The sequence below is a fragment of the Mesoplodon bidens genome (genome assembly GCF_964165515.1).
Source record: "Mesoplodon bidens genome assembly, chromosome: X".
Lineage (NCBI taxonomy): Eukaryota > Metazoa > Chordata > Mammalia > Artiodactyla > Ziphiidae > Mesoplodon > Mesoplodon bidens.
Window position 1 is genome coordinate 120,132,355 of NC_138163.1, and position 22,775 is coordinate 120,155,129.

At 38.2% G+C, this 22,775-nt stretch overlaps 1 protein-coding gene across 5 annotated transcripts in view; it reads right to left on the minus strand.

Annotated features, from left to right (window-relative positions):
- ZFX (zinc finger protein X-linked) overlaps nt 1–22,775 on the minus strand; it is a 59,481-nt gene that overhangs the window by 25,600 nt on the left and 11,106 nt on the right. For 4 of the 5 annotated variants that reach the window (XM_081222469.1, XM_081222465.1, XM_081222467.1 and 1 more), the window contains exons 2-3: nt 4,291–4,379; nt 970–1,539 (exon numbers count right to left, since the gene is read on the minus strand). In XM_081222469.1, the coding sequence (XP_081078595.1) occupies nt 970–1,539; nt 4,291–4,351 (631 nt within the window). In that variant the 5' untranslated portion in view covers nt 4,352–4,379. Of the gene's footprint in view, nt 1–969; nt 1,540–3,159; nt 3,219–4,290; nt 4,380–22,775 lie in introns of those variants that run through there. The other variant, XM_081222468.1, reaches the window with a different exon arrangement.

Sequence of the window (22,775 nt, forward strand, 5' to 3'; positions counted from 1 at the left end):
CCCACATGCCACAGAGCGGCTGGGCCCGTGAGCCATGGCCGCTGAGCCTACGCGTCCGGAGCCTGTGCTCCGCAACGGGAGAGGCCACAACAGTGAGAGGTCCGCGTACCGCAAAAAAAAAAAAAGGTATTGCCTAAAATGCTGGTGGACTCCAATATTTTATATTAAATTCCTGTTTTATAACAGGTATTTAAGCAAAGCAAATGGTCTCGTGCATTTATATAAGCAAATAGTCTGTGAGTCTTTATTTGTTTGAAGTTTAGTTCCTAGAGGCATAATTAGAATTTCCATACTGGGTCAGAACTGTGGTCTATCCAACTGAGGATTAGGATCCTCAGGATATCTGAAAGTGGTACCAAGAAATAAATTGTAAGAAGACATAGCTGTTCTCTCCCAGATGTTAGAGGTGTGTTCCAAAACACCTTACTTTTCTTCAACAACCTAGTATGAGTCCATCATACTTGAAATCATGTTTTGGAATATTTGTTTAAATACTATGCCAGAGCTCTTTTCCATGTTATCTGTTATATAAAGAGCATTTTACATAGTACATAGTATTACGTAAGTAGTACTGTACATCCATATACAAGAATATAAGTAGTTTGGATATACATTTTTCTCTAAGTTGAACTCCTTTTAAGTTTCAAGAGGGTTCCTAATTCTAATGAAGGCTGGTAACAGCCTAATCAGATCCTTCATGATTTCACAAAGTTCAGTTCTAGTCCTTTCAATCTCTGATCTCTAGACTGAAGAAATCTCATCTTTCTACTGTGTCCTTACAGAGAAATGATTCTACTCTGTACCATTCCACTTTTCTTAATTTTGAGTTATCTTACAGGCTCCAAACTGAAACAACAATGAAGGAAGGTCTATGAGATTTAATTTTATAGAAGTCAAGAAAATTCCACCCCTGATATGTTAGACAACCTTCAAAAACACTTTTGACAATCACTGTACCCCAAGACTTACAGGAAATCATAAGGTAGTCCTCACAGTTGCTTTTGTCATCATCTTGCTGGTCCACAGGAATCCCATTGGCATCTATGACTGCTTCAGAGGCACAATCTGCTACCAATACTTCTTCTGACACTACGTCAGCTGTCAGAGGATCAGTGACGATCTCTGCCTCTACTACACTATCATGAACAACGTGTTCAACATGTCCAACATCAGACACATGTATGGATTCACTCGTCAAGACGTGTTCTGGCATAGACATTGAGGCTGAAGTAATATCAGAAGCTAAAACATCATCTGGGACTGTGCAATGTGCTAAAGAAACTTCTTCGGTTACATCTGAGCCCAGCACTTGCTCAGGAATGATGACCGTTTCAGATACATCTGCTTCTTCCATGATATCGGGACATTGAACATCTTCTATAACAACGTCCTCGATAACATCTTGGATTACAACTGAGTCTGGGTCATCAGGAACAAAGTTATGCACAGTTATGTCTGAATCCACAACATCTGAAACAAAAACAGTTTCTTGTACTTCCACAACAATTTGATCACCATCCATGTGTGTAGCATCAGCTCCTTAAAAAAAAAAAAAATTTAAATCACAAATTTCAGGTATATATGCATGATTACCTCAATTAATGTAAATGTTACTTAATTTCTACCAGGAAAACAAACTAGCTCCTCAGTTGTCTCAAACATTAAGATAGATTAAAGAAATAAAGAGAGTATCTATTTTTGAATCATATCAGAAATAGAAATTCTTAATACAAGAACTTTTATACTCATCCCAAATCAATTAACAGGTAAGGAAATAAAAGAAAAACAAAGTAACTGAGGCAGTCACACACAAAAATATATTCATTTAAGTAATATTCTAGGCTGACTAAAACTAAACCCATATGCATAGGTACTTAAGGGATGATTATAAAAATTAATAAGTAAAGCAACTTCAGGTGGCAAATATACCATTTTCCTTCATTATGTGTTTTTCACTTCTTTCCCTTCTTGCTCCATCTCTCTTTCAACTCATATTTTTTTCTCCTGTCCATCTCTCCCATGTTTTCTTTTACTTCCCTTCATTTCCCCTTTCTCCTCCTTTGTTCTAGAACAATATCCCACCGATATCCTCCATTTATGATTACAGAAATTCAGAAACTATCCTCTGAATCCAGAATATAAAAAGAATCGGGCCATAGATAAAAAGAGGGCTAGAAGGCCACAGTTAAAGAGGAAAGACAACTGGTTAAGGAGCCTCTGTGGACAGATAAGATGAATAAAAGTGCAGTTGCTCTGGAGCAATGGAAGGTGAGGTTAGCTGGAGTGGGGCCTGCCCCAACCTCACCAGGGTAGTCCGCCTCCGTTCAGCTTCCTCCCATCCCCCCATATGCCAATCCCCCTGGCAGTTCCTCAGAACATAAGAAACCCTACTCTAGTCCACTCTACAGTTAACAAGTGAAGGTAGAGGGTTGAATCAATTGAAGCCCAGTGAGATTAAATGACTTCACCAAGATCACACAGTTTGCACAGGTTATGGTGCTCAGTAAATACTACTCTGAATAAATGCCACAAATGAAAATCGAAATCAGATATCCTTGCCAAAAACATAATGTAAGATAAAATAAAACAAGTCTGGTACCTTGGCTCCTGATCCAGAGAAAAGCAAACAATATTTTATAAAAGTCTTACCTAAAAAGCTATTCAGTCGATTAGTGCTTGTGGATGTGACTCAGACCAGGCTGAGTCCAAGCAGCTGCCTAACTCAATGACTCTGTGTCAATGGCCAGGCCCTCAGAGAGACACATGGCTTTTTTTTTTTTTTTAAACAAACACAAATAATCAACAAGGGCCAAAGAACCTTTAAAAATGTAAGAAATCTTAAAGCCAGTTAATATCCATTTTATTTACACCTAGAAATAATAAAGAGTGCTTGCTTTAATTCCCATAGAAATTCTACAAAATGCTTTATACTGTTTTCAATATTCTCAATACTAACATCAAGCAATAGATCACTGTAATCTCCATTTTGCAGACATGAAGATGAAAGCATTTAGTGGCAAGAGTACTGGTTAAAAAAATCTAAATCAGAGAGCAGGATTTGGACACTTATTAGTTTTGTGACCTTGGGCAAGTCATTTAACCTCTGAGTTTCGGTTTCCTCATCAGTGAAATGAGGACAGTAGTATCTGCCATGCATACCTCACAGGACTGCTGTGATGATCAAATGGGAATATATGGGAAGTGTTCTGAAAAACTGTAATGAAAGGTTTCATTATTATTAGGACATATGAAAATGGAGGCCCTGGCAGATTAAGTGACTTGCTCAAAGATAAACAAACACCATAAGTGTTAACAATCAGGGCTAAAATGCAACAGCCCTTCAATCTACCCATTAGCCCATGATCCAGGCTTGCTTGTGGCAACATTTAAGCTAGTAAATGGTGGGCGTTTTTCTCCAAAGAGCTTAGTCTCTCTTTCAAGCACATTAATTATACTTCATGTTCTAAAGAAGAAAGAATCATAACTTTGCATTTATAATTATCAAGCTGAAATTACCAAATGTGAGTCAAAAGACTATCCCAAATTGTTAAGAAAAATATACAAACCCCCATTAGATTTAGAGATTAAAGAAAAGTTAAAATTAAAAATTGCTAATATTTAATTTCCTGATAAAGTTAATTGCTATTTCTTTAGTACACAATACAGTCATTTCAAGTCCAGTGGAAAACTCATTAACATTTTATTTATAAGGGTAGCTAGTTAGTGTGATATAAAACCATTTTATATTACAAAACCTAGCATAATCACTTCAGTATGTTATATAACTGGAACCATGAGTAATCCAAAATTGTGAATACTTTTTTCCCATTTTTAGAACTTCATAAATTTAATTCTCCTTGTACAGTTTGGGGAGTGAGGTAAGACTCCTTTTGCTAACTTGTGAGAGAGAGGATTTTAAAAGTAGGATGGGGTCAGAACATGGAGGGCCTTAGGTTTATACTTTACCTGCCGGGTAATGGTCTATGTGGAAGAAAGTAGAATGAAGAGATGTAAGCAAGGAATATTTTCAAAGGGAGAACTTTAACAGGACTGAAGTAAACACTAAGGTTTTGATAATGTTGCTGTTACTGACAAGAATGAGTGTTGGTTATGAGGGAGCCAAATTTTTAAGGAGGGGAATAATAATATACTCACTTTAACATCTGTAAGCTTGATAGGATAAAAAGATACCTAAGTGTAAATATCAATGACAGCATCTAGCAATTTTTCCACTTGACAACCAACTCCAAATCTGGTAGGTGGGAAGTGGAACAACCCCAGTAGTTATACCTGTTGCATCAAAATATGAGTTTGGCTCTTGTGGTTGTAATTCAAGTCCATCTTCATCCATGGCCTTTAATTCTCATCAGTCACAGCTCCTAAATTAGGCAAAAAAGTAAACCAAGTATTACTTTTTTAAATATATGTATTAAAAAATGTCATCATACTATTTACATTTCTGAAACACCAAAAATTATGTGACAGATGAACATCTATCAAAAATGTGTCTATCTGAAATAAAAGGGAAAAGTTAAAATTAAATTGCCAAAAACATAATGATACATGGGCATCTATATGACAAGGAAGGTGGATAAATCAAGTAAGTCAGCTTTGCCTCGACATTTTGAGATACTGCTTACATACATCATACATACATACGTACATACATACACACTGCAAACGTCTTGATGCATTCTGACACATGCATAAATCTGTGTAATCACTACTCTACCCAGATCAAGCTAGAGAACATTTCCAGCACCCCAGCACTCTGGCCTCCTCTCACTCTGTATACTCCTCACTCCCACAAGGGTAACCGGCTTTATTAAGGTTCAATTTATACTCTGTAGCTTATCGGGAGGAAATTCCTGCACAATTTTCATATTACTTCCCTGAATTTAACATAGTCTGCTATCTTTCAACCAATACATTAAACAACGGTTAAAGATCCAAAGTGCATAATTATAGTAAACACCCTTTGGGATTTCTGCCTAACTTACAATGACCTCTTAACTAATCCCCCAATCGGGCTTCCCTGGTGGCGCAGTGGTTAAGAATCTGCCTGCCAATGCAGGGGACACAGGTTCAAGTCCTGGTCCGGGAAGATCCCACATGCCGAGGAGCAACTAAGCCCGTGTGCCACAACTACTGAGCCTGCGCTCTAGAGCCTGTGGGCCACAACTACTGGGGCCGCATGCCACAACTACTGAATCCCGTGCACCTAGAGCCTGTCCTCCGCAACAAGAGAAGCCACCGCAATGAGAAGTCCACGCACAGCAACGAAGAGTAGCCCCCACTTGCCACAACTAGAGAAAGCCTGTACGCAGCAACGAAGCTGCGGTGCAGCCAAAAATAAACAAAAATTTTTTTAAATAAATAAATAAGCCACCAAAAAAAAAAAACCCCAAAAATCACAAAAAACTAATCCCCCAATCTAGAGAAGTAAATTCCTGCAGTGTATTTATACTCTCCTGGCCATAGTTGATTGGCACTAACTATAAAACGGTAAAAATAAGTTCATCTTTGAGCACAATAAAATCAAAGTCCTATCCCTGAGAATCGAAACCATGAGCAAAGGTCACTCAGTCAATCTTTGTCTCTCTGTCTCTGTCTCTCTCTCCCCTCTCCTCTCCTGGCAGCTGGAACATAGGAGGTGAGGAAGGCCATTTTCCCACTTCAGCTTAGACCAGTGAGATAAAGTTTACAAATAAATAATAAAAAGAGGGCTTCCCTGGTGGCGCAGTGGTTGAGAGTCCGCCTGCCGATGCAGGGGACACACGTTCATGCCCCAGTCCGGGAAGATCCCACATGCCGCGGAGCGGCTGGGCCCGTGAGCCATGGCCGCTGAGCCTGTGCATCCGGAATCTGTGCTCCGCAACGGGAGAGGCCACAACAGTGAGAGGCCCGCGTACCGCAAAGAAAAAAAAAAAAAATAATAATAATAATAAAAAGAGTCCAGTGAACGCCCTGAGAAATAGAGGAGAGGGAGCAGGGAAGGGAGGCTTACCAATAATAGCTTTTTAGCTCCTGGTTCTAGACCTTTCTGAGGTCCAGCTACAGTCTGTCTTGAGTTTTTCCAAGCCACCCCAATGACCTTAATGCTTCCTTTTCTACTTAAGCCAAAAACTTAAAACAAAAAAAACCAATCAAATAATATACTACTTAGTACTGATCACTGCTTCAAAAGAGCACACATCAGGGATTAGGGCTTACTCATGTTTCAAGTATTACATAAATCTCCTCCCTCACTGGTTTCCTTATCTCTACTTTCTCACTTTCTAATCCAACCTAAATGGTTCTATTAGATGCATCTTTCTTTTACTTTTATCATTTTTTGCTGATGATATAAGTGCCACATGCTGCTTACTAAAATTTCAAATAACAACAAGAATCATTTTTCCAAAGCATCAGGCAGGTGATATCAGGCCTCTGTTCAAAAAATGTTTAATGGCTCCCTGCTGCCTACAAATAAAGTTGAAAATCCTGCCATCTTCTAAGTTCTAGCTGCAAAAGATCTTTCTCTCATTATCTTCCCTAACTCTCCTTCAAGCACCTCACCCAACCACCATATGAACACACTTCAACCAAACAAAAATGCCCCATGTCCACATAAGACCCAAACTCTATATTTGGCTCAGGGTTTCTTCTACCCAGAACACCTTTCCCCTATCATCTCTGCTTGGATCTTCCCCCAAGTCCCCTTCCCCACACACACAAAAAGAAAAAGCTGAAAATAATCTCTCCCCCCTCTGAATTTCTATAGCACTTTATCTTTTTTCCTTTTTCCCTGACTCTACTTGTTTGCTGTAAATTATGATTATTTGTCTTATTTTCAGATGCCAAACTTGCATTTATATACATATATATACTCCTTAATGAAATATCCATGAGAAACTCATTTAATTAATGTTAATAAACAGATTTTCAGCTTGTCAACTCTGAGACATATTCTATTCATTTTCAGGAAAGAGCATGTTTCACGTTATTTACTCAAAGTGCTTCAAACAAAAGGACCAAAAAACAAAAAAAATTTCAACTATAAAAAATGGAAAACGTACATGCTCTGAATAAGCTGTCACTGCTCTCTCCCCATCAAAATCACCTCTAGCCATAATTCTTTCTCCCCTTTTAAAAATGTAATTACAAAATGATAAACATAAGCTAATTTTCTAAGCATAATGGCATAGTATACATGAAATCAAGCCAATTTAGAAGGCAATAAACGGGGTTCCTTAAGGTATTTAAGGCTCCTCTCCCCAATTTCCCTACATAAACCCAAACCCATCAACTCTAAGAATTCTCCACCCGCACAATAACTCCTTTTCTCAGCTTTTCTACTAGAGTTTGATGGATAATCCCCTCGATTTTGAAATTCTCTCCTACCTCAGTTTAAGTGACATCCTAGTCCTCTTCCCATCTTCCCAACTGCTGTTTACTCTGCTGCTCCTCTCCCACTACTGCAACCCTGCCCAGGGTGGGACACTCAGCCCCCTTCTCTTTTCTTTATTCCAGGGTTTCAACTAACATTTGCACAAAGATGATTCCCCAAATCCACATACTCAGGGTAGTACCTAACACCTCCACCATCTTTTTTCTGGGGGGGGGCGCACGTTGGGTCTTTATTGCTGTGTGCGGGCTTTCTCTAGTTGCAGCGAGTGGGGGCTACTCTTCGTTGTGGTGCGCGGGCTTCTCATTGCGGTGGCTTCTCTTGTTGTGGAGCACGGGCTCTAGGCGCCCAGGCTTCAATAGTTGCAGCACGTGGGCTCAGTAGCTGCTGCACGCGGGCCCTAGAGCACAGGGGCTTCAGTAGTTGCAGCGCCTGGGCTCAGGAGCTGTGGCACGTGGGCTCAGGAGCTGTGGCTTGAGGGCTGTAGAGCGCAGGCTCAACAGTTGTAGCACACGTGCTTAGTTGCTCTGTAGCATGTGGGATCTTCCCAGACCAGGGATCGAACCCATGTCCCCTGCAATGGCAGGCGGATTCTTAACCACTATATACAAACAGAGAAGTCCCATGCTGAACATTTTCATCAGGAGAAAACCTTGCTTTCTCCTGACATGACCACTAAGGCCTTTTCCTTCTTCCCTGCTTATATTCCGTCAGGTTGTCAGACTGTCCCTTCCTTCTCCACAACTTCCCAGGAATCTGTCCCTTTTTACTCCCACTGTCACCATTCACTCTCAGCTTCATATTTCCTGATCCCCAGGGAACAAAAATAGCGTCTCAACTGGCCTTTCGCTTTCTGCCACTCCCACAACAAATGACCAGGAACCTACAAGTAAGGGCTGGTGCCAAATGCCAGGGCATTCCTGCAATCTGTGGGCAGACTAATCCTCGGAAGTACTGCTTTGATCATGGAACTCCCCTGCTCAGAAAGCTTTAGCAGTTCCCCAAAATTCAGGGTGCTCTGAAATACTAACCCAAGCTACCATAACACACTTATTTCTCAACATTTCACATCATACCCATTTCCTAACAGATACTCTGGCCCAAATGGAGGGTGACCACTCACCTTATTTTGGCTCAGGTAAGCAATAGTTGTTCAACAAACAGTTTTGACTGGTTATTTTTCCTTCTATTTTGTCATTATAAAAACTCAAATCAGGAAAAAAACATGTTTTGAACTTCTAAGCAGAGATGACTATACTTCAACTTTGTAATCCCTGTGGGGTTAGAAGTAAATCTCTCTCACAACCAGAATGAAACCAATGTTCTTAGGATAGAACCTACTCAGGAAAGTTCTCAGGATTGTGATAAAGTAAGGGTGGGGAGCGCAAGCTGATGATGTAATGCAAAGTGCCCCTACCTTTGCTGCAAAAACCAAGCCCAGAGAACAGCTGAATCTGAAGACAAATAAGCAGAACAGTTCAGAGAACCAAGAACCTAACGCTTTGGGCGAACACATACTAATGTTCAGTCTGATTATCAAATGCCCTCAAAATACTTCCGAGACGTCACTCTCACCTTAAGCTCCGTAAAATATTCCCTTCCCAGATGCAGGAGTCATGATCCTAAAAATGCTATGGAAGAAGTCACAACAGAAAAACGTACCATTTTAAGGGAAATATTGGTTTGAGAGAAACTCAGGAAATTCACAATTTTCTTCTTCAAAATAAAGCAATAAAAATACCATGCCAAGTTAATAGGTATAGCAGTGGCATTTTATCTGTCTTAAATCTGGGATAATGAATATAATTTCTTTTTTTTAAACATCTTTATTGGAGTATAATTGCTTTACGATGGTGTGTTAGTTTCTGCTTTATAACAAGGTGAATCAGTTATACATATAAATATGTTCCCATATCTCTTCCCTCTTGCGTCTCCCTCCCTCCCACCCTCCCTATCCCACCCCTCTAGGTGGTCACAAACCACCGAGCTGATAATACATCTTTCGATGCCTAGACACTTTCATGATCTCCCTCTTGGGGAAGGTGCTTATATTTTCACTTTGCTTTTTGTCATAAGCATACAAGAATCATTTGTCTGCTTTTGGTCTTCCCAAAACTCCATGCCTTTTAATTTTATGACTTGACTCTAGTTCCTCTCCTTAAGCCATGCTCAGAAAACCAAACTGTATCGTACAGATTAGATGAAATTGCTCAAGCTACAGTAAACAGAAACAAAAGCAGATCCACCTGTAACAGAATTTCTCTTAGAAGGAAATTGGAACTGGTGAAAATTTACACTTAAAGCCTAATTAATATCTTCCCTCTTAAGCTACGAATTTCTTTCCCAATTTTTTCCCACATTGTTCAATGTGGGAAATGCAGCTATCATTTCTTCAGATATCTAATTTTCAAATCTGGAATGCTATTTCACTTCTCTTACCAATTCAGCCCTTAAATGTCTCACAGTCACCCACTCTTAAATTCATCATGTCCCCTTTATTTTCACTGCTACCACTCTAACAAGCTCTGGTGGTCTTACATCCAGAACCCAGTGGGAATCTTCCAATCAAAGGATTTGAGCCCTTCTTGAACTCAAGAAATTTTCTTCTGTTTCAATACTTGCTTCCATTTTCTCTGTTCATTCTTACTAGAATTTCCATTATAGGATGTAAGAACTCCTAAACCTAGCCTCCATATTGCTTTAACTTCTTCTCCTGTATTTTCTATCTTTGTCTTTCTATTACATTCTCAGAATCCCTAAACTCTTCCTTCTAAGCTAATTTGATCTTCACTCCATCTACTGAATTTTTACTTAAAAGATCATGCTTTAATTCCAAAATAAACTTAGTTTCTTTTTCACAGCAATCTTTTTTCAGTGGATACTGTATCTTCTCAAAAATCTCTGAAGATTTTAAAGTTTATTCTGTACCCTATATTAACCTGTCTCCTCTGCTGTTTCATTATTCAGTTTGTTGAATTTGGTGCCTCTCTTTCAGACTGATGGTTTTCCTCAAAAGCACAGTTCTTACAGGTTGTCCATTCATATTTGTAGATGAGGGTCTAGAGTTACATTCTGATAGCTGGGCTGTATTTCCTCAGCCCAAGTGAGAATCCCTGTTTGCCTAGCAATGAACCTAAGCTCTAACCAAAGGAGTCCTGTCTAGAATGAGGTCAAGGGAGAGAAAGGAACCATGTAACTAGCCAGGCTTTCCTTTATGGTGGATGAGTAGCCCATCTTGCAGGTACTGGAGGTCCGATATCCCTCAGGATACTACAAGCTACCTAAAGCACTGCCCTTAACTTTCTCCCCCACAGTACCCACTTTGGAATTTCCTATGGATGAATTTGCAATTCAGAGAGCCAAATTTTTGGCATTAGCTCAGGAGGAAAACCACTAGAGACATCTATACTGATAAGTAAAAGGCTTGGCTTTCCATAACTTTAATAATCTGGCTGTGCCCATGGCTTGCTCTTTCTCCTAGGATGTCCCCACTTTTGACACTGGGGAAAACACAGAATGACTATTTGGGGATGGTCCTTCCAACTTTCCAAATAGGGCCACAGGTTCACTAAGCTCGCTAGGGCTTTGCCATTAATTGATTCCCAATTGCTTTATTCAACCAGAAATTCATCATATTCTGGTCTACAAGTGGCATACCTCTCAGGTTTTCTTTTTTCTCTGAATTTTTATACTTCTTCCTCAATGTGATTTCAAAAAGAAGTAAAAATAAATGTGTCTTCTCTAGTCTATCTTGAACTTGAAGTCATTATGAATTTGTATGTGTTAAAACAGCATGGAAATATGTAAAAGCAAAAAAACTATGATAGAAACTGAAAAAACATCAATAGTAGTGGAAAGTTACAACTCTTATCAACACCTGACAGATCAAACATTCAAAAAATAAGGAAAGATATATATAATTAATAATATTAAGCTAATAGCTTTAATTCAAATTCTACTCCCTAATACAATATTTTATTTTCAAAAAACCGTGCCCACCCTCTGTGCCAAGAAGAGGAAGAGAAAATGCTTCCTGTTGTAAATGTCAGAGCCCCGTCCTTCCTTGCCCTGTCCTACTTGGAACTTTTGTACACTTTGCTCAAAAATTCAATGCCAAGTTTTTGTTACAGATTAGTTTTTTCCATAAAACCATTTGAGCCAATCAGTAATTTCAAGGTTTTGTTTATTTAAAGTCTAAGAGTTCGAACTTTCAAAATCTATTACAATTTGGTCCTAAAACTAACACAACATTGCAAATTAACTATACTTCAAATTTTAAAAAAAATTTTTTTAAAGAGCTTTTAAACAGGAAATAAAAAATTTGGACCTAAATTGACAAGCCTTCTTAAAGTTTTATTTTTCCAAAGCCCCTATTCATGTTCAGATTAGGAGTTGCCAAAATACCTATATGTCCATTGACAGATGAATGGATAAAGAAAATGTGATATATATATATACAGTGGGATATTATTCAGCCTTAAAATTCCATCGTTTGTGACAAGATGGATGGAAGAGGACATTATGCTAAGTGAAATTAGCCAGATACAGGAGGAAAAAAAACATTCTGCATGATCTCACTTATATGTGGACTCTAAAACAGTCAAACTCAGAGAAGCAGAGAGTAGAATGGTGGCTCCCAGGGGTTAAAAAGGAAGAGAAGTTGGAGAGATAATATTCAAAGGATACAGAGTTCTGGAGATCCTCTATATGGCATAGTGTCTACAGCTAACAATACTGTACTGTACACTTAAAATTTGCTAAAAGGGTACATCTTATGTTAAGTGTTCTTACTAAGATGGAGAAGGAGAGGGAGAAGGAGGGGAAGAGGAAGAATAGGAACGATGACAGGATGGGAGTAAACTTTGTGAGGTGATGAATGTTTACGGCTTTGCTGGTGGTGATGATTTCTCAGGTGTATACTTATCCCCAAACTCATCAAATGTATACATTAAATGTGTAAAGCTTTCATATGTCAATCATACCTCAACAAAGTGCTTTAAAAATAAAAAATGTAAAGAAAATTTTTAAAGAGTTGCCAAAACACCCTCTGAAGTTAGTTGCATTGATGTGCTACAAACACTAAGCACTACACTTTTTAAATGCCTTTAAGACTGTAGCTTGATGTTAGGAAGTATATACCCTTTTTTTCTTTATATATACTTTTTTTTTTTAATTTTTGGTTGCATTGGGTCTTCGATGCTGCGCGTGGGCTTTCTCTAGTTGGGGCGAGTGGGGGCTACCCTTCGTTGCGGTGCACGGTCTTCTCATTGCAGTGGCTTCTCTTGTTGCAGAGCATGGGCTCTAGGCACGCGGGCTTCAGTAGTTGTGGCATGCAGGCTCAGTAGTTGTAGCTTGCAGGCTCTAGAGCGCAGGCTCAGTAGTTGTGGCGCACAGGCTTAGTTTCTCCGCGGCATGTGGGATCTTCCCGGACCAGGGCTTGACCCCGTATCCCCTGCATTGGCAGGTGGATTCTTAACCACTGCGCCACCAGGGAAGTCCCAGGAAGTGCATACACTTTCTACCTAGTTTTTGTTATGTAAAGTAGTACGGCCTCCTTCATGAAATATTGCTATTTAATATACTCAATAATTTATCCATGTTCATTACATAAAACTCTACTGTATATCATAATCTCTAACAAATTCTCTTTGGATCACTCTTTTTGATTTTGAAGTTTGAAAAAAAGTTTAGTTTATCAGCTTTTGCTGACACTCTGAACAGAAATCCTACTTATATGATTTCCTCTAATAACCACCTTTAGGTGAGGTATACTGGAGTGGACTTTGTGAAACACTTGATGTGATCAAAGGATGGAGACTGTTTTGACATAATATGGAGATTAATTTAAACTACACAACACACAGAAGAGTTAAACTAAATAAAACAGTCAGGGGAAATCTTTAAAAGGTTAATTTCTGGGCTTCCCTGGTGGCACAGTGGTTAGGAATCCACTTAGCAGCGCAGGGGACATGGGTTCGAGCCCTGGTACGGGAAGATCCCACATGCTGTGGAGCAACTAAGCCCGTACACCACAACTACTGAGCCTGCGCTCTAGAGCCCATGAGCCAAAAGTACTGAAGCCCGCACGCCTAGAGCCTATGCTCCGCAACAAGAAGACACCGCAATGAGAAGCCCCGCTCGCCACAACTAGAGAAAACCTGCACACAGCAACGAAGACCCAATGCAGCCCAAAATAAATAAATTTATTTAAAAAAAAATTAAAAAGGTTAACTTCTGTCAAATGCAGTACATGATGAAGAATTGTTGGTATTATCAGAAACTTTTTTTTTTTTGCGGTACGTGGGCCTCTCACTGCTGTGGCCTCTCCCGTTGCAGAGCACAGGCTCCGGACGCGCAGGCCGCGGCATGTGGGATCTTCCCGGACTGGGGCACGAACCCGTGTCCCCTCCATCAGCAGGCGGACTCTCAACCTCTGCGCCACCAGGGAAGCCCCTGTCAGAAACTTTTTAAAATCTTTTTCTTGCACCTGCCATCCTTCCCAAAATCAGGCATTTACTTCATCTCTGAACTGGTCATTCCCACAGTTGTTAATTTAGTTAAGTGCTTTTCAGGGGACTTCCCTGGCGGTCCAGTGTTTAAGACTCTGCGCTTCCACTGCAGGGGGGCACAGGTTCGATCCCTGGTCAGGGAACCAAGATCCCGCATGCTGTGCAGTGCAGCCAAAAAAAGTGCTTTTCTTATCGAACTCCTCCTTAATGAGCAACATGTCTCCTTGTACTGAAAAATCTTTCTGATAATGCATTGGAATTTCGGGGGGGGGTTTCCCCTAAACTAAAGCAGTCTCACTTTCATGTTACTTTATTCAAGTTAATGGCGGCTTTCCTTAGTTTTCTAATAACCAGTTGTAAAAAACATGTACTGCAGCTTTACAGTTTTTTAAACTATTTTAAATCTTTTTAAACTCTGAAACTTCTCAAAATTACTGTTTGGCCAGTTGACCAACACAGTAACTTCTTTTTTTTAACATCTTTATGGGAGTATAATTGCTTTACAATGTTGTGTTAGTTTCTGCTGTATAAAAGTGAATCAGCTATATGTATACATATATCCCCATATCCCCTCCCCCTCTTGCATCTCCCTCCCACCCTCCTTATCCAACCCCTCTAAGTGCTCACACAACACTGAGCTGATCTCCCTGTGCGATGCAGCTGCTTCCAGCTACCTAGCTATTTTACATTTGGTAGTGTATATATGTCAGTGCTACTCTCTCACTTTGTCCCAGCTTACCCTTCCCCCTCCCCGTGTCCTCAAGTCCATTCTCTACGTCTGCGTCTTTATTCCTGTCCTGCTCCTAGGTTCGTCAGAATCTTTTTTTTTTTTAGATTCCATATATATGCACCAAAATAGTAACCTAATACCCTACTCTTTCCCTCACCTACATGAACACACATGCTTCCTATTATTGCTCTTCCTAAATACATCACTTTGGGTCTGTTAGGCTCTGTAAACTCAACGCTGACACTAACAATGTTCTCTGTACTAGCAAGAATATAATATCAGGCCTTTCAACAACTGTAACAAAATTTTTAAATTGACATTTGCAAAGTTATGGAGCATTTTTATATTGATCCTCTGCTAATACAATTAGCAGTATGTTTTGTACCTATAACTTAATAAATCCTTTAATCATAAAACAAACAAAAAAAGAACAGGCTGGACAACGAAAGGGCTGGTTTGCAATACACCTGCAGACCTGCTTCTTTTTTTCTTTCTCTGTTTGCTCATCATTTTTTTTCCAGTTTTACTGAGATATAACTGACATTCCATATTCTATAAGTGTAAGATGTATAAGATAATGATTTAACTTACATACACCATGAAATGATTACCATAATAGGTTTAGTGAATATCCATCATCTCATATAGATACAATATTAAAGAAGCAGAAAAAAAAATTCTTCTCCTTGTAATGAGAACTCTCAAGATTTACTCTTAACAACTTTCATATATAACATAGAGCAGTGCTAATTACCTTCATCATACTGCACATTACATCTCTAGTATTTATTTATAACAGGAAGTTTGTACCTTTTGACTACCTTCATCTAATCCCCCCTCCCCTCCCCACCTGTTTCTTACATGACCAACAATGGGCATGCTCCACTGAGTATCAGCTCCAGGTAGAGTATCAGCAGCATTAATTCCATGATCACTCTCTGGGGCAAAGCTAGGGAATCAGCTAATTTACATTGCACTCCCCACCCCACCCCCAACAAAATCCATGCCTGCTTTTTTCAGGGATTTGGGGAGATAGGAAACTACTACTAGATAATAATCTAAAAGAGAGGAGGAAACTGGGGGAAGCACAAACATACATAATTTGAAATAAAGAAAAAAACACATAGATACAGGAAAAGTAAAAAACTTGTAAGAAAACAGTCTATAATTCTATGCTAGCACACTGAAGAGAAATGTTAATTTACAAGCATTAACTCAATAAGAGATAGAGAACCCAATCACCATAAAATGGGGGGGGGTGGAGAAAGATGTCTGTTACCCTTTCAAAAAGCTCTAAGGCTTTTCCCAAAGCTAGCTGAACACAGGAGGAAAGCCATCTCAATTCTTTTTACAAAACTAATTTACCATTTTTCGAAAACACAATGATCCAAAACCTATGGGAGGCAGCAAAAGCAGTTCTAAGAGGGAAGTTTAGAGCAATAAAAGCCTACCTCAAGAAACTAGAAAAATCTCAAATAAACAATCTAACCTTACACCTAAAGGAACTAGAGAAAGAAGAACAAACAAAACCCAAAGTTAGTAGAAGGAAAGAAACCATAAAGATCAGAACAGAAATAAGTGAAATAGAAACAAAGAAAACAACAGCAAAGATCAATAAAACTAAAAGTTTATTCTTTGAGAAGATAAACAATATTGATAAACCTTTAGCCAGACTCATCAAGAAAAAGAGGGAGAGGACTCAAATCAATAAAATTAGAAACGAAAAAGGAGAAGTTACAACAGACACTGCAGAAATACAAAGCATCCAAAGAGACTACTACAAGCAACTCTACGCCAATAAAATGGACAACCTGGAAGAAATGGACAAATTCTTAGAAAGGTATAACCTTCCAAGACTGAACCAGGAAGAAACAGAAAATATGAACAAAACAATCACAAGTAATGAAATTGAAACTGTGATTAAAAATCTTCCAACAAACAAAAGTCCAGGACCAGATGGCTTCACAGGTGAATTCTATCAAACATTTAGAGAAGAGCTAACACCCATCCTTCTCAAACTCTTCCAAAAAATTGCAAAGGAAGGAACACTCCGTAACTCATTCTACGAGGCCACCATCACTCTGATACCAAAACCAGACAAAGATACTACAAAAAAAGAAAATTACAGACCAATATCACTCATGAATATAGATGCAAAAATCCTCAACAAAATAATAGCAAACAGAATCCAACAACACATTAGAAGGATCATACACCATGATCAAGTGGGATTTATCCCAGGGATGCAAGGATTCTTCAATATACGCAAATCAATCAATGTGATATACCATATTAACAAATTGAAAAGGAAAAACCATATGATCATCTCAACAGATGCAGAAAAAGCTTCTGACAAAATTCAACACCCATTTATGACAAAAACTCTCCAGCAAATGGGCATAGAGGGAACTTACCTCAACATAATAAAGGCCATATATGACAAACCCACAACAAACATCATTCTCAATGGTGAAAAACTGAAAGCATTTCCTCTAAGATCAGGAACAAGACAAGGATGTCCACTCTCGCCACTATTATTCAACATATTTTTGCAAGTCCTAGCCACGGCAATCAGAGAAGAAAAAGAAATAAAAGGAATACAAATTGGGAAAGAAAAAGTAAAACTGTCAGTGTTTGCAGATGACATGATACTATACATAGAGAATCCTAAAGATGCTACCAGAAAACTACTAGAGCTAATCAATGAATTTGGTAAAGTTGCAGGATACAAAATTAATGCACAGAAATCTTGCAATCCTACACACTAACAAAAAAAGACCAGAAAGAGCAATTAAGGAAACAATCCCATTCACCATTGCAACAAAAAGAATAAAATACCTAGGAATAAACTTACCTAGGTAGACAAAAGACCTGTATGCAGAAAACTATAAGACACTCATGAATGAATTTAAAGATGATACAAACAGATGGAGAGATATACCATGTTCTTGGATTGGAAGAATCAATCTTGTGAAAATGACTATACTACCCAAATCAATCTACAGATTCAATGTAATCCCTATCAAATTACCAATGGCATTTTTTTTACAGAACTAGAACCAAAAATCTTTAAATCTGTATGGAGACACAAAAGACCCCAAATAGCCAAAGCAGTCTTGAGGGAAAAAAAACGGAGCTGGAGGAGTCAGACGCGTTCATGACTTCAGACTATACTACAAAGCTACAGTAATCAAGACAATATTGTACTGGCACAAAAACAGAAATATAGATCAATGGAACAGGATAGAAAGCCCAGAGATAAACCCACACACCTATGGTCAACTAATCTATGACAAAGGAGGCAAGGATATACAATGGAGAAAAGGCAGTCTGTTCAATAAGTGGCGCTGGGAAAACTGGACAGCTACGTGTAAAAGAATGAAATTAGAACACTCCCTAACACCATACACAAAAACTCCAAATGGATTAGAGACCTCAATGTAAGACCGGACACTGTAAAACTCTTAGAGGAAAACACAGGAAGAACACTCTTTGACATAAATCACAGCAAGATCTTTTTTGATCCACCTCCTAGAGTAATGGAAATAAAAATAGAAATAAAAATAAACAAATGGGACCTAATGAAACTTAAAAGCTTCTGCAAAGCAAAGGAAACTACGAACAAGACAAAAAGACATCCTTCAGAATGGGAGAAAATATATGCAAATGAATCAACGGACAAAGGATTAATCTCCAAAATATATAACCAGCTCATGCAGCTCAATATTAAAAAAACAAACAACCTAATCCAAAAATGGGCAGAAGACCTAAGTAGACATTTCTCCAAAGAAGACATACAGATGGCCAAGAAGCACATGAAAAGCTGCTCAACATCACTAATTATTAGAGAAATGCAAATCAAAATTACAATGAGGTATCACCTCACATCAAGTAGAATGGGCATCATCAGAAAATCTACAAACAACAAATGCTGGAGAGGGTGTGGAGAAAAGGGAACCCTCTTGCACTGTTGGTGGGAATGTAAACTGATACAGCCACTACGGAGAACAGTATTGAGGTTCCTTAAAAAACTAGAAATAGAATTACCATACGACTCAGCAATCCCACTACTGGGCATATACCCAGAGAAAACCATAATTCAAAAAGACACATGCACCCCAATGTTCACCGCAGCACTATTTACAATAGCCAGGTCGTGCAAGCAACCTAAATGCCCATCGACAGACAAATGGATAAAGATATGGTACATATATACAATGGAAAATTACCCAGCCATAAAAAGAAACGAAATTGGGTCATTTGTAGAAATGTGGATGGATCTAGAGACTGTCACACAGAGTGAAGTCAGAAAGAGAAAAACAAATGTCGTATATTAATGCATATATGTGGAACCTAGAAAAATGGTACAGGTGAACTGGTTTGCAGGGCAGAAATAGAGACACAGATGTAGAGAACAAACGTATGGACACTAAGGGGGGAAAGTGGCAGGGTGGTGGTGGTAGTGGTGGGATGAATTGGGAGATTGAGATTGACATATATACACTAATATGTATAAAACAGATAAGTAATAAAAACGTGCTGTAGAAAAACAAAATAAAATAAAATTCAAAACTTAAAATAAAAAAAATAATTTACCATTTTTAAAAAAACCTAACAAAAATAATGTAACCAAACTACAAACATGGTTATTTATGAATCCCAAGTCAAGTTTTTGCAAATATGATCCATCATATAATATATATAGACGCACACGTGCACGCGCATACACACACAGATACCTTGACAAAGTATGGTTATTCTAGAATTCAAGGATGGAACCAAATAATGGCCCGAATTAACAGGTCAAAAAAGGAAAATCCTGATGTGCCTCAATAGATGCTGAAAAGTTGAGATTCAACATCTATTTTTTTACTTAAACTAGTCAAATTGGAAGAGAAAGACATTTAAGTTAGAAAAAATACAATAAAAAGGAATGAAATCTTAGTACATGCTATCACGTAGATGACCCTTGAAAACCTTATGCTAAGAAGCCAGATGCAAAAAGCCACATATTACAGGATTCCATTAATATGGAACATGAAGAATAGGCAAATCCATACAGACAGAAAGTAGACTGTCAGGGGCTGGGGGTGGGAGGTGATTGCTAATTGGGTACAGGGTTTCCTTCTGGGGGGATAAAAATGTTCTAAAATTACTGGTGATGGTAGCACAACTCTGAATCTACCAAAAAAACCCCCACTGAATTGTACACTTTTGAAGGGTGAATTTTGTAACAACTTCCTCTCAGTAAAGCTGGTTTAAAAAATACACATGCAAATCTTAAACTAGTTCATGTTACAACATGTATTTTTAGATAGGAAAATGATATCAGTATCACTTTATAACAAAAATACATGTATTAGAACTAAGGTGAAACATTGAAAGTATTTCTTTTAAAGTCAAACTTAAGACAAGGATGCCCACTAACACTATTATTATTTAAGATTGTATGGGAACTGATAGGCAATGCAATCAGATAAGATAATGAAATGCAAGATATAATTATTATTTGAAAGAAATTATATTTATTTATATACGACTTATCTAGGAAATTCAAGAGAATCAACTGAAATCTTAATATCAGAATGAATTCATAAAATGTGCTGGTATAAAATTAATATACTTGATGGCAAAAGCTTTTTATTTTAAAGACAAAAGCTTTCTTATGTAACACTTAAAAATGTAAAATACCATTAGTAAGTAACTGAAAACTCTAAGTGGGATTTTTTTTAATACAAATATACAGAGAAATCAATCTTGCTCTTGAATATATTGGATCAGTAGTATTAATTCTCTTAATTAACCTCTACAATCAATCAAAATCCCAACACACTTTTGTTGTAAATCAATTGACCTCATATATGTAGGTCTACTCTCGGACACTATTCTGTTGCGTTGATCAATCTGGCCTTGCACCCACTATTTTAATCACTGCATCTTTATAATAAGCTTTAATATATGGTAGTGTGAGTTTTCCAACTTTTATTATCAAGACTGCCTTTGCTATTCCAGGCCCTTTGCATTTCCATATAAATATGAGAACTGGCCTATTAAAAAGCCTGTGGGGGGTCTTGATTGGGACTTCATTGAAAACTGACATGTTTACAACGCTGATACTTCTCTTCCATGAACATCATATCTCTCTCCATTTATGAGTTCTTCTTTCATTTCTCTCAGTGATGCCTTCACTAAAGGTCTTTGTAAGCTTTGTTGGGTTTATTTCAAGGTACTGGATGTTCTCTGATCTTACTATAAATTGTATTACTAGCTTTTAAAACAAAATATAAAACAATCAATCAACTGTACTGGCTTTTAAATTTTATTTTCACGTTGTTTGTTGTTAGTATAGAGAAATACAAATTATTAATCAATGTCCCCCAACTATAATGTAGTAAAATTAGAAATAAATGTCACTGAGATAATAACACCGCCCAAAAAAATTTCCTTAAATTTGAAAAGTCTCAATAATTCAATGGGCAGTAGGAAAATTTTAAAAACCACAATATATTTAACTAAATAATAAAAATCAATTCACATAAAATTCACAGTACCAGTTACAGTTCAGAGGAAATTTTATAGTTTTAAAAGCATGTAAGAGTAGAGATTAAAAACTAATGAGCTAAAAAACAAAACAAACAAAAAAAACTAATGAGCTATAACAGAAAAACAAAACAAAACAAAACAAACACAAACAACCCAATCCAAAAATGGGCAGAAGACCTAAATAGACATTTCTCCAAATAAGATATACAGACTGCCAACAAACACATGAAAGAATGTTCAACATCATTAATCATTAGAGAAATGCAAATCAAAACTACAATGAGATATCATCTCACACCAGTCAGAATGGCCATCATCAAAAAATCTAGAAACAATAAATGCTGGAGAGGGTGTGGAGAAAAGAGAACACTCTTGCACTGCTGGTGGAAATGTGAATTGGTACAGCCACTATGGAGAACAGTATGGAGGTTCCTTAAAAAACTACAAATAGAACTACCATATGATCCAGCAATCCCACTACTGGGCATATACCCTGAGAAAACCATAATTCAAAAAGAGTCATGTACCAAAATGTTCATTGCAGCTCTATTTACAATAGCCAGGAGATGGAAACAACCCAAGTGTCCATCATCCAATGAATGGATAAAGAAGATGTGGCACATATATACAATGGAATATTACTCAGCCGTAGAAAGAAACGAAATTGGGCTTCCCTGGTGACGCAGTGGTTGAGGATCTGCCTGCCAATGAAGGGGACACGGGTTTGAGCCCTGGTCTGGGAAGATCCCACGTGTCGCAGAGCAACTAGGCCTGTGAGCCACAACTACTGAGCCTGCGCGTCTGGAGCTTGTGCTCCGCAACAAGAGAGGCCGTGACACTGAGAGGCCCGCGCACCGCGATGAAGAGTGGCCCCCGCTTGCCACAACCAGAGAAAGCCCTCGCACAGAAACGAAGATCCAACACAGCCAAAAATAAAAATTCTTTAAAAATTTAAAAAAATAAACGAAATTGAGCTATTTGTATTGAGGTGGATGGACCTAGAGTCTGTCATACAGAGTGAAGTAACTCAGAAAGGGAAAGACAAATACCGTGTGCTAACACATATATATGGAATTTAAGAAAAAAAAATGTCATGAAGAACCTAGGAGTAAGAAAGGAATAAAGGCACAGACCTACTAGAGAATGGACTTGAGGATATGGGGAGGGGGAAGGGTAAGCTGGGACGAAGTGAGAGAGTGGCATGGACATATATACACTACCAAATGTAAAATAGATAGCTAGTGGGGAAGCAGCCGCATAGCACAGGGAGATCAGCTCAGTGCTTTGTGACCACCTAGAGGGGTGGGATAGGGAGGGTGGGAGGGAGGGAGACGCCAAGAGGGAAGAGATATGGGAACATATGTATATGTATAACTGATTCACTTTGTTATACAGCAGAAACTAACACACCACTGTAAAGCAATTATACTCCAATAAAGATGTTAAAACTGATGAGCTAAACTTCCAACTTAAATTTTTCAAATGTCAGAATAAATTCAAATAAAATAGAAAGAAAGAAATATTAACCATATGGAGCAGAAACAGAAATGGTCAATAAAAAGAACTATTTGGGGCTTCCCTGGTGGCGCAGTGGGTGAGAGTCCGC